At 32.7% G+C, this 12,768-nt stretch overlaps 1 protein-coding gene across 6 annotated transcripts in view; it reads right to left on the bottom strand.

The window, feature by feature from the left end:
• Positions 1–12,768, bottom strand: part of LOC108909124 (sodium bicarbonate cotransporter 3) — a 194,262-nt gene that overhangs the window by 27,233 nt on the left and 154,261 nt on the right. The window contains exon 6 of one of the 6 annotated variants that reach the window (XM_023454649.1): positions 6,405–6,470. The exons of the other annotated variants lie outside the window; for them this stretch is intronic. Coding sequence (XP_023310417.1) covers positions 6,405–6,470 — 66 coding nt within the window. The remainder of the gene's footprint in view (positions 1–6,404; positions 6,471–12,768) is intronic. 6 annotated transcript variants of the gene reach the window in all.

The raw sequence follows: 12,768 nt of genomic DNA, 5'->3' as shown, positions 1-12,768 counted from the left end.
TATTTAGGTATATTTACATCAAATATATACAATAGATTATTTCAAAAACGCTTTGAAATCAGAAGATATGGGTTGCCCAATACGAGACATTTATGAATGAAATTAATAGCTAAGTTAAACTAAATTAAGTATTAAGAAGTTAGTTTCAGTAATCATATACATAAGTTGTTCCAATATTCCGTGTATACGGAAATTCTACATATATTTGTGGTTAAAACAAGACAGTTTAACTAAACTTACGGCTATTTAAAGCTGTTTGGTTTAGTCCCTAGAGAGTGTCAGGATTGAGAATATATTGTTTTCATTTTAATAACTCTAAAATGCTTTAAAATCTCTGAAATTCTTATGCTTGCACATGTATACCATAGCTTTCAAGAAAATATACTCATATTTTTTTTCGGGTGACCTTACACTTCAGTTTCATGAGAAAGACAACACATCCCCATAAAAAAAGTTATGTAACAGAAACATGAGTAGGTACACTCGACGCAAGATAAAGGTTTCCAACCTAAAAGGCATACTACTTTTAAAGGGGCGAGCCGGTGGACTATTTTGGGAGGCATCAATAATTAGGGGCGTGTCATATTTTTTTTTTGTGTAGGCACGTGTGTAACGATACCTAACAAAAAATTGCAGGCCTAGAGTATATGCATTATGAAAAGTGAAGAGTATACAGGTTTTGAAATTATTTTGTCTTGCCACATTATTTTTCTTGTCCCTGAGAAAATTAATATTTTAAAATAAGAATTTGTGTCATATTCTGCGGAAAGTAGGTACGTAGGTCATGAAGGCAACAAAATAAAGTTAACTACAGTTTTATTATAACTTGTACAGTTTCGGGAGGAAAGGGAAATATTTTAAGGACGTGTTCTGGAAGTAAAAATAAGTAAATAAGTTCATAATATTGTAGGTCCGGAAATGTTTCCTTTCTGAGATAGATGTCGAAAGAAATTTAAAATTCGTTTTTTTCTAAATATCTCGAAAACGATTTAAGATACTTATTACACAGCCACTGTACTATACACCAAAGCTCAGTGTAATATCTTAAATCATTTTCGCAATATTTAGAAAATCAGGATTTTTTATAATTTTACATCTAGCAGAAAGGAAGCATTTCCGGGCCCATAATGTTATGAACTTATTTACTTATTTTGAGATCATTTTATAAACAATGAAAAAACAAAACAGTTTAATATATGTCCAGCCACCATCCGAATCAATAACGGCTTGTAATCTGGAATAGGCCAGCAGTTTTAAATTTCCGAATTGCCGGTAGACTACACCACCAGCAGAATTTTAGGAAGAATCAAATGCAGCGGCCCGCATACCTACGCGTATCCTAGCAACATATAAACAAGACTTTGGTAATGTTGCCAGGCGTACTTACGGATTTCTTTTGTACACTTTTTTATCAATATCTGTTTTTTGCGTTACTGTATTTACTTCAATGTATGATGTAGGTATTGATAAAAATGTTTTTAAAGAATCAACGAATATCTATGTATGTATCATATGATATTCTGCAGTGGTGTTACAATTAAGTTATTTAATCATAATTTCGTTAATTAGCTACCTACTATTTTCATTTTTTGGTATTGAAATACTGCAGAAAATATATTTCCAAATAAACAAAATTCGTAATAATATTTTAAACAGCTTGTAATATAATTTTTTTAATATTTGATGATGACGATAAATTTATTTAATATACAAGGTGGGTTATTAGTACGTCGCGGAATGTAGGTACAGGTTTTTTTTTGTATTTTGACATCCACTTATAGGTTTAATAATTAAAGATAGAAAGAAACTTTAAATACAAATGTACGACTTTTCCTTTATTTCATTTGACATCAAAATTTGCTGGCATAAAATATATATGTTTAAAAAAAAAAAAAATCATTAAAAAAATTAAAATTCATCCTTATGAAAATAACAAACAACGATTTTTATAACTAACCTTTACAACAACATAAGGAGAATACCTAAAAACGAAATAACATTAAAATGCCTACAATTTTTACAAATCAACATGCAAGTAATTGTGATGATATAGTTGAAAATATGTTTTAATTTACTATTAATTAATTGCTTCAAAAACAAATTCAAAATTATCAAGCATTTCGTCCTGTATTTTTCTTTCAATACTTGTAAATTTTCAGGTCTTTAAAAAATATATGTCTAAAGGACTGACATTGAGATCGGGGCTGTTTTCTGTCCACCTAAGGTTTCTTATAATATTTTTTACTGTTTGCTGACGGGATTCTTCTTCCAAAATGCCAATATTCCTGAAGAACTTTTGCACATTATTGTTATTTGAATAATACAGTTAATTATGTTTTATTTTTCGTCAGCAGAAGAGAGAGAGATAGAGCTATAACGTGCGATAGAGATAGAGTGACTCTGTCCTCATAGAGGGCTTCTCTCTTTCTCTGCTGTCTTCAGAAGTTTCCCCAGCAATTTCATTACACCTAGGGAGGGAGCGTCGTTATCGATCTATGATGTCACACAGTATAAGGAAAAAAAACGGTTTTTGCTCGTAACTCGGAAATGGCTGGAAATATAAACAAATTTCCCCTTGGTTCTGAGTAGAGCACTCGGTGGGTGACGCAGAGCGGGGTGTCACAATATATGAAAGAAAAAAAAACAGTATTCGCTTGGACTGTAAGTATCAAAAAATCTCCCATGGTGAACGAGTGAAAAATCTCAACACAACCCGGGTTCTGTTTATTGCTTCTGCGTTCAATGCAAAATGTATCGAAAAGTTGAATGGGAAAGGTCCGAAGTCCGTATGTGGAAAATACATTTCGGAAAGAAGAGGTGTGTGAGGTGATACAGTGAAGAAGGTCTTATAATCTCTGTATTGATTGATGATTTGTTGTTTTTTTTTAAATAAATTTCGTATTCAATTACTCCTTGAGGTTCCAGTAATTTTACACTGTGTTAATTTTTTTGAACACCTTGTGTCACAAATATGAGCACTACCAATGGCATCCATGATGTGCAACACTTGTGTCAATGATTATTTTACCTATCTAAAGAAATCAACAATAAGAGAGCAGTACCCATCTAAGGATACACAACCTGTATAATGCAATTTTTTAAACATAGGTGTTAATATCGTACCATATTGGAAGTCGACGCACAAATCTAAAAGCATTAATTTCGAGTTTTTGAATTTTCCCATTCCAAGGTGATATAAAATAAATAATTAATTAGGTAAATTCATAGTTTTAATTCTAACTTGATTTATTGGCGATACGCTATATTGTCTGTGGATGTAACAAGGCGTCGTATATAATTCACGTCTATAGCGTTCCAAATATTTTGTATACGTTCCCAGAGCGTATCTGTTTGGTGGAATATCGTCATACTGTTTATTCAACTGACGCATTATATAAGCCCATAAATGTTTTTTTATAAGAAGTAATTTCCTTTTTGTTTCATTCCAAAACATTGATTAGAACCCGAGCCATCACGGAAATATCATTTTTGGGGGTGAACATGAGGGTTAGTTTGCATCCGTTTAAATCCGTTTTAGGCTAAAAGAAAAAATATTAGTCCTTATTAATATGTATTTACCTTTTTGAGATTAACAATGGATATTGAGCATACAATAATTTAAAGAAACACACGTTTACTGACGCACGCGCATTGATAATAACGAACGAAATTATCTATCTTTGTCATAAGCATATGAGTTGTCCACAACTTCGGTACCATGAGTGCGACAAAACGAACGTGATTTTTTATCTTTGTCCTGGCAGTGTCGTAGGAGCCAAATAAAATTCAAAATATAAAAAGGTAAATAAATTTGTATCTGTCTAAAAAACAAACGTAAAAAAAATTCAAACTTTTCATTATTGTAAATATAATCAATCGAATAGTATAGATAAAAAAATTGTTTTAGTTTTGTTACATCATTAAAATTAACAATTAAAATTTGAAATTGTTATTATAACTTTCTTATTAAAAATTAAAAATTATATCTGTTTCTCTGAAAAGAAAAGTTACATTTTTCAGAGTAGATTGAAAAGAAAAAAATACAAAATTCATTAATTTTTCTGCTTGTTATGATTTTTTTAAGTTTCTGAAATCTTCTCTTAACTTCCAGCCTCCCTAACTCTGTTAATTTTAATAGTACAAGGCAGGGTTTTCAAAATAAAAAAAATAAATAAAATTTTTAATTTTCTTAAATCCATTCAATCTAACTATTCTTAAGTAGGTAGTATACGTTTCGCAAGATTTATTAACGACTAATCGATTTTTCTATTGTAATGTAAATGCAACTCTTTTAATAGAAACAAGAGTCTGCTATAAGAGTTTGCCGATTAGTCCCATTTTAAAAATGCCAATCTACCAAGAAAGCATTTTTGTACAAAACTCGTAAAATGTCAGATGTGACGGTCAAATATTGCCACATGAGTTTAATGGAAGCCGTCATATTTCAAAGAAAATACGATTCAGATTGGAAACCTTTATCTTGCGTCGAGTGTACATAGATCTTGTGTATTTTTTATGCTGAATCCGAATGCATAGCTCAAATAACCGATTTATCGGGTGTTTCTTTAATTAAACGCTAAAATTTCCCCTAAAATAGGGTGAAATATTGAGAAAAATAATTTTTTAAACATTCATAACGCATTTCTTTGAGTGGTAAAAAACAATTTTCTTGGTACTTTTCAATTCACCATAATAGCTCCGCCATTTTAGCCATATTCTGCAAATATTGAATTCTTTTCCGATTTTTACATCTGCTATATTGGATCCGCCATTTAGAAATAAATCAGAATTAAAAAAATTTGCAGGGAATGAAGAACTTAAAAACCCCTTACTTTTCTGATAAAACAAGAACTAAAATTGCAAGGTCTATACAAGTACAATGACTAAATTTCATTTATTTGTGGAACTTAGACAATGGGTTTTAGAGTTTTGAAAGAACTAAAATTTATATCGACTTTTACGCCTTCTACCGGTTAAATGAAGCAGCTTTAGATTGAAGTTCAGTTAAATTATATTATCTTCACCTCAAGAATGTCGATTAGTTCCATGCACATCGAATATTAAGACACCCAGTATTCCAATATATAGCAATCCATTACTGTAACTAACTTGTATTCGACAGAAAAACATAAAACATGTCGAATACTGAGTTATTCTCCAAGAATTTCGAATTGGTAGGTAGACATACGAGGCATATCCACAAAGAGTATTGAGACTCTAGGTAGGTAGTGCTCTGTGGTTTTTGTTTTCAACAAAGTTAACATTTAAGGTGTTGGAAACAGAACGCGCCCTCATTTGTCTTAGTCAGTTGAGAACTGTTGTTGTAGTGGCGTATTGAAATGAGTGCCGCTGTTCCGAATTCGCCTAGTAAACAATTCCTTGACCGGCGACGAAACGTGGGTGGACGCTACACCTCTGAGACGAAAAGACAGTCAAAGTGGTGACATTTGTCTTTACTGTCAGCGAAAAAAATAGAAACCGTTGTTTCGCACCAAAAAATCATTACAACTGTGTTTTGGGACCGTAGGTGGATTCTCCTCATTAACTTTTTGGAAAGAAATAATTAATGCTGCATGGTACTGTGCTTGCTGCATGACAATCCTCATCCCCACTCAGCCAACGCCACAAAGCATGTCTTGGATTAATTCGGTTGGAACATCATTAACCTCCCTGCTCACAGCCATGATCTGGCACCTTCTGATTTTCAACTTTTCTCTTCTTTGAATGTGTTTATGGGTAGAAAAAGTTTTCTACCGACGTGGCGGCCACAGTGCCGTGAAAAAGAGCTCCCAAGAGGCAGCAGGAGATTTTTTGACAAATGTATCAGAGAGCTGATCCCTCGGCTTACAGAGGACATTGAGGTTGAAGGCGACTACGTCGAAAAATAGTGGTTGATGTACCTTTCTGAATACGTAAATTTTTCATAAATACATATTGCCATTTCAATTTAAATAAGAATTGAGTACTCTTTGTGGATATGCGTCGTATGTATTGAAACAATTTCAACGACAATAATTCCACATTCACTTTATTTTTATTGTTTATATGTTTTAGTTTTCGAATTAAACAACCCATATTCACTCATTTTTTATAATAAACAAAGCAGCCAATATATCACAAAAATCTAGTAACGTTGCTGTGCTAAAAAAAATTACCGTGGCGTATTTAAAATATTCATTCAAACAATAAATCCATAGCACATCCAATAGTTTTTTAAGGGTGCACAAAGAGGAATATTTCGCCTGAGGTTATAAAAATAGGTAAGTAATATACATATAAAATAGTAGATAATTTATACGTCATGTAAAATATGAAATATGCAAAATACATGCGAAAATAAAAAATGTGCAGAAATTTTCAAGTGTCTGTAGAAAAAACCAACATAGATAGCACCCTGACCTAACCTTTAGGAGGATGACGTAAAGTGAACCATGTCGTAAATCCTTGGACATGTGTCGTATACTCTTCGGCTGTGAATACAATCAGGGATATCTTAATACACCTTTTTAGAGTTTAGAGATACGTTTATCTTAGAGCTTTCGATCCGCCCCAAAGAACGGCGTATTGGAAAGAGCGGATTGAAAGTTACAAAACGAAGAAAAATGGGTTCAAAATAATCCGGTTTCGATACTTAACTTTCCCTTTTTTTTATTCGTATTCAACAAAAAGTTATTATAAATGTGTATGCGGAAATCGATACAGGGTATTCAAAATTAATAAGAATATCAAGAATTTACATCAAGTTTAAAAAAAAAAGTTGAAAGTATGTAAGTAATATTTAATTTTATTCATAAATAACGTGGTTAATTCAACGATAATTATTACACAGCGCTACAAAATAAAAAAAGTGGGTGGGGTCTTAAATCAGACTAGTGTATTTCATACTTTACTTGCTGAATCCGAATTTGAAGTCGGAATTCTCAAATCAGTTCTTTTTCAAGAAACTCCTTCTAGATTTCAAACTGACTTGAGAGAATCAACGATTGGAAAAACTATGGTGTAGACAAGGAGTGACGCGCATATAAATTCGGATCCCGTTTTATTACAAAATTAAAGTTTAAGGAGTTGCCGTTGTATTGCTGATGCCATGGAGTCAGTAACTAAGTTGCGCTTACAGAGTCGCGCGTGATCCAAGAAATGGCTCATTTTTTTGACACGAGGTCTTCGCTCCTTGTATACACTCCATAGCAAAAACGTTTAATTCATGTTATCATTGCATAGTAATCCCATAATCCCTTATCCCCATAAACCGGGATGTGCGAAAGTGTAGAATCATGAAACTCTGTGGGAAGATGGATCTTATACATTAGGAGTCTGAATCTACATGATTGTGAGTTAGCAAGCTTTCATAACACCATGGCCTGATAGTCCCGAAACCCTATGTCCTGGGTGTACGAAGATGTAATAGAAAGCTCTGAGGAATTGAGTCTGTAATACTGTTGTCACACCGTAGTATTTTAACCTGGGGCATACAAACTCCTCTAGATCGATGATCTGGTGTATATAGATAGATTCGTGTTACATGGTCACCCGGGTTTTTTCTCTTTGTATCTACACAGAAAGAACGTAATAATGCTTCTTGAATCGTAAGTTATTGCAATCAAAATTGTTCAAAATAGGTTTTTGATGTTACAAAATATTATAGGATATAATGTCTTTTTTGTGGCGCATTATTCCTTCAGCTTAGGTACAAAAACGATTGGCATTGTAGCACAAATTTGTATGCCCCAGATAATTGGTCTACAGTAGCTTGCATGTACCAGGTTAAGGGAATTACAACAGGACTAGAGACACAATTCCTCTTTAATTCCGAGTTCGTGGTTACACATCCTCTTACACCCAGGATTACAGGGTTATGGGATTAGGGAAACATGTCAATTCATAATCACATATTTTTGGATCTCTGAAGTATGAAATCCATGTCCCCACGGTTTTATAGTTGTACACTCTAGCACATCTTGTGAACCTACTTGATTATAGGGTTGCAATCCAATGAAATCATGAATTTGAATTTTTTTTCACTGCCTCGAAAACATCTTTCTAGAGGAATGTCTTAATGTTAAAGTCAAAAAACGAATTGATCCCGGACTTCTGTTTTAAATTCAGATTTAGCAAGTCAAAGTACTAAGTATATAAGCACAATCCACTTTTTTATTTTGTGGCGCAGTGTTATAATTTGTTTGACACTTTTAGCAAAAATTCTAGCAACATGCAGTAAAAAAAAATATATTTTTTAAAAACCTTTAATACTATGTCGTAATAGTGGGTCAGATTTGAAATAGGTACTTATATGAAATTCGTCCAACTCTGGAATTACTGTAACAAATTTGAATTGTTGAATTTTTACCTCAGTATTCAATATACTGTGTCTCCAAAATAGAGAGTCTTCCGAGATATTTTTTTGTTCATTTGTTCCTTAGTCACATAATCAGTTGCTTGTTCATTTGTCATTAAAACTTGGCCAAATATAGTCCGTACGATATTATTTATTGATATAGAATCCAAGAAGATCTTAGCGTCACTTCCTTGGAATTAACTGCATTCGACACCCGAGGTAGAAAGACATTGGCGAAAAATTTCAAAACACGTCTCTGCCACGGTAGATTTCGGTAACAGAACTTTATTGGCTTATTCTTTTCTTGGATCTCTATCTCGATAAATATCGTACGGACTATTCTTTTTACAATCTGTATAATCATAAAGTATTTTATAATAATATAATAAAATTGTCAAGTTTCATCACGTGAAAATAATATTGTAGTGGATTTAATCGCTACGAGACGTCAATACAAATATTTCATTCTACTGACAGCTTATAAAACAATAAGATCAGCGGCACTTTTGAAGTCTTAAATTTGAAAATTTTTACCTAGACGTGTGTATCTCTCTTTTGATGATAAAAACTACTAATCGTATCAAGAATATTTGAATAATTCTCCTTTTACGATGTGGATAATTGGATGCCGACTTTTTCATGTTTCCTCTACAAATTTTCATTTTGATAAGTCTTCGTCGAAAATTTACTTTTTCAGTAAGAGAGGTGAGAGACAAGATAACCTCCTCTAGAATATACGAGGTATGTTCAGAAAATAACCGAATTTTTTTAATTACTTACGCTCTAATAGAAATATTTAGTGATATGCAGTTGGCAGCACTACGTTGCGTTTAACCTCCTCTGTAATCACATATTCTTTGATTGTTGATATCTCATTTAGTTTTCGTGGTATTGTTATTTGAACGCAACGTGTTTAAGTCTTAGTGACGATTTTTTAAATATGCGATTTTCTGGAATAACGATGCAAATTTTGCGTGAAAATGGGGATAACTTTCACAGAAACGTTTCAACTTTTGAAACAATCTTACGGATATGCAATTCTGGGTCGTAGGAAATGTTAAGGTCAAAAAAAAAATTTATTGTGCATAGTTACAATGGTAATATACAACCTATACACAAAAGGGCTAGACACAGATAACTGATGATTAGCCTACCCCTCAGAAAGTCGATTAATTTACACATATTAAAAGCAATATGATTATAAAGAGTTATTAAAACAGTGTAAAAAACAATATAACTTATAAATATACATACGTAGTATAGTCAGACACACACTCATACACACACGGATATTATATTAATACAAGTCAAAAACTAAAAAACTAAAACTAAAAAACAGCAGCATTTGTGGAGTTATCGTTTTCCATGACCAACTCACGAATGCGTTTCTTAATCAGAGGTGCATTACGGAGTGTTAAGTCTTGAGGCACCAGTACATTATTTAATATCATAGCTGCTAAATAGATAAATGAACATCTAAAATACTCAGTTCGATGACGCATTGTTTGCAAATCTTGTAAATTATGAAGCTGACGATCATGTACATCATGTCGCCAAACCAACTTCTCATAAAGATAGTCAGGAGTTGTATTACACAGTAGATATATTATTTACAAAAACACAAAAATTAACATAGCGTCTTTCACTGAGTCTTAATTTACCAAACTGTCTAATAAAAGGAGTAACATGGTGAAGACAGGGTATATATGTGACAAAACACATGCACCAATTCTAAATTTTTTGCAGTTTAAATTTATCAGCATTTGTAAGTAAAGGACCATAAACATAATCACAATAATTTAGATGAGACAAAACTAAGGATTCAATCAATACTAATTTAATGTCAGAGCTCAAATAACGTTTTAAAGGCGCTATTTGCTTAAAGGAGATGAACGCCTTCTTACATAATTCACTAACATGTTGTGAGAATTTCAGGTCATTTTCAAATACAAGACCCTGATTCTTTAGTGACCTACAGTTTTCCAAAGGACAATTGTTAATATAAACAGCAAAATCCCCTAACTGTCTAGTTTTTTTGATAAGTACCGATAACTAGGTTTTTACATTTATTTGGGTTAAGCATTAGAGCATTTTTATCGCATAACTTCTTAATCCGATGCAAGTCAGAATTATTAATAAAATCAACAGCAGTTTGTTTATTCTCAATTTCGAAGCTGTACAAAATTTGTAAGTCATCTGCATACATGTGCAAAGTAGTGTGCACTACAGACGATACAAAGACCGCAGTACATATACTAAAAAGTAAAGGCCCCAGGACAGAGCCATGTGGCACTCCAGATTTTATTATTCTAGGTTCAGAAAATAAAGAATCATTTTCAGTTTTAATTCTAATAAGTTGCATTCTGTCTTTAATATAGGAATCAAACCAATCATGACATTTATTATGAATTCCATAGAAAAATAGTTTGGCCAATAGGCAGCTAAAATCTATTGAGTCAAATGCTTTCGCCATATCTAAAAGCGTGAGGCTTAAAATCCTAGAAGAGTCGATAGCCCGTAAAGTATCATCAACCACAGCAGCAAGTACCGTTCCTATACTAAAATTTTTACGAAATCCTGATTGGTTAGAAGGTAGAACATTATTATAATTAAAGTGAGTGATGAGCTGATTATAAATAACCTGCTCCGCAATTTTAAGCAGAACTGACAACAAACTAATAGGTCATAAATCTGCATGCGATTTCTTAGGAATAGGGGTAACAATTGATGTTTTCCATTGATATGGAACAACTCCAGTTTCAAAAGAATAATTAATTATATGTATAAGAGGAAAAGCAATCAGAGGCGTACTTATTTGTAACATACTACCAGAAATACCATCAAACCCAGTACTATGCGGTTTTTGTTTATAAATCAAACTTTCAATTTCATTAACATAAACAGGTGAATATTCCAAGATGCTAGTTGACGAAGCAGAGGTGTAAAAACATTGGACATATTCGTCATTAGCAGTAGTATTAGGGATGGAGTCTAGAAAATAATTGTTAATAGCATCTGGATCCACAATATGGTTTTCACGATTTAAAAGTGGTCGTCAGCCGATTGAAGATGATCCTCGACCAGGAAGGCCTTCGACTTCAAATGATGACTCCCACTTGGTTGTCAGAAAAATTGCAGCACAGGTTAGCATCTCAATTGGGTCATGCCATGAAATTTTGACTGAAAAATTGAACATGCACCGAGTTGCAGCAAAATTTGTTCCTCCTTTGATGACCGAACAACAGAAAGAAATTCATGTGGACGTTTGACGTCAACTCCTTGGAAAATTTAATAACGATGAAACATTTATTCAAACGATCATAACTGGAGACGAAAGATAGGTTTACGGCTAACGACATTGAGACGCAAATCCACAAAAGTTGTGGCGAGACAAATCATAAGCTTGCACCATGAGAATACGCCTGCACACTTAGATTTGTCAACTCGTCAGTTTTGTTCCAAAAATCAGATTACTGTCCTCTTTCACCCTCCTTACTCGCCAGACCAGGTTTCTTGTGATTATTTCTTATTACTAAAATTTAATTCAGCACCGAAAGAACGCCGTTTTGAGATTATTGATGACATCAAAGCAAATTCACCACGACCATTTCAAATTAAGCTATCCAGGAGTATTTTGAAGGAGACAAAGACCAATAATGTATAAAATTAATAATGAAGTATAAAAAAGTAAAGTTCGGTTATTTTTTAACAGACCTCGTACATTGTGTTTCACATATTTGATCATGACTACGTTAGAGCCCAGGCAGGGAGGATTTCGTTTTACTGTGTTCTTATTTATGTTGAATTATTATTACTGTGAAAAAAATTGTTTACTAATCAGATACCATTTTAGGTCTTTATACATACATGGTGTTTCACAAAACCAACATGGGTTTAAATTGCCAGCGCACCAAATTTTTCCCTTTTTTTAAAATTTATTTATAAAGTTTTGGTAAAAAAATTATATTTACTAACCATAATCTTGTGGGAGGACTAGAACCAGACTCCTTCTCGTTCTACAACTTATTTTTGCGGCACCATAATTTACTTTTCTACATTCATCCAAGTTTTATATTTATTGTATTATACGGATTATTCCTATTCACACATAAATAGAATATAATGTTTCAAAAATGTTGCCCTGAATCAGGTATAGTTTTGAATCTACAGAATATTACAGTGGAGCCATAAGTATGGGTCAGAATTGAACTATTAAATTCAAACCGTTTAAAAAAAATTATACCACATGAATGGTATTGCAAAAAGTATTTTATTTACTTTGTGTGCATGTGCAGACTGGCCTACTTTTTAGCTTAGGAATACACAGCTTACTCGAATTTGTGAATTCGCAAATCGTATGCTAAATTCTCTATTTCACATAATTAGTTGTTCATGTATTTGTCATTACAACTATTCATTACAAAATTGTAATC

This window comes from Anoplophora glabripennis, unplaced genomic scaffold (genome assembly GCF_000390285.2).
Source record: "Anoplophora glabripennis isolate ALB-LARVAE unplaced genomic scaffold, Agla_2.0 scaffold367, whole genome shotgun sequence".
Taxonomy (NCBI): Eukaryota; Metazoa; Arthropoda; class Insecta; order Coleoptera; family Cerambycidae; genus Anoplophora; species Anoplophora glabripennis.
The sequence above is the reverse complement of the archived record's forward strand: the minus strand, read 5'-3'. Positions and strand labels throughout refer to the sequence as shown.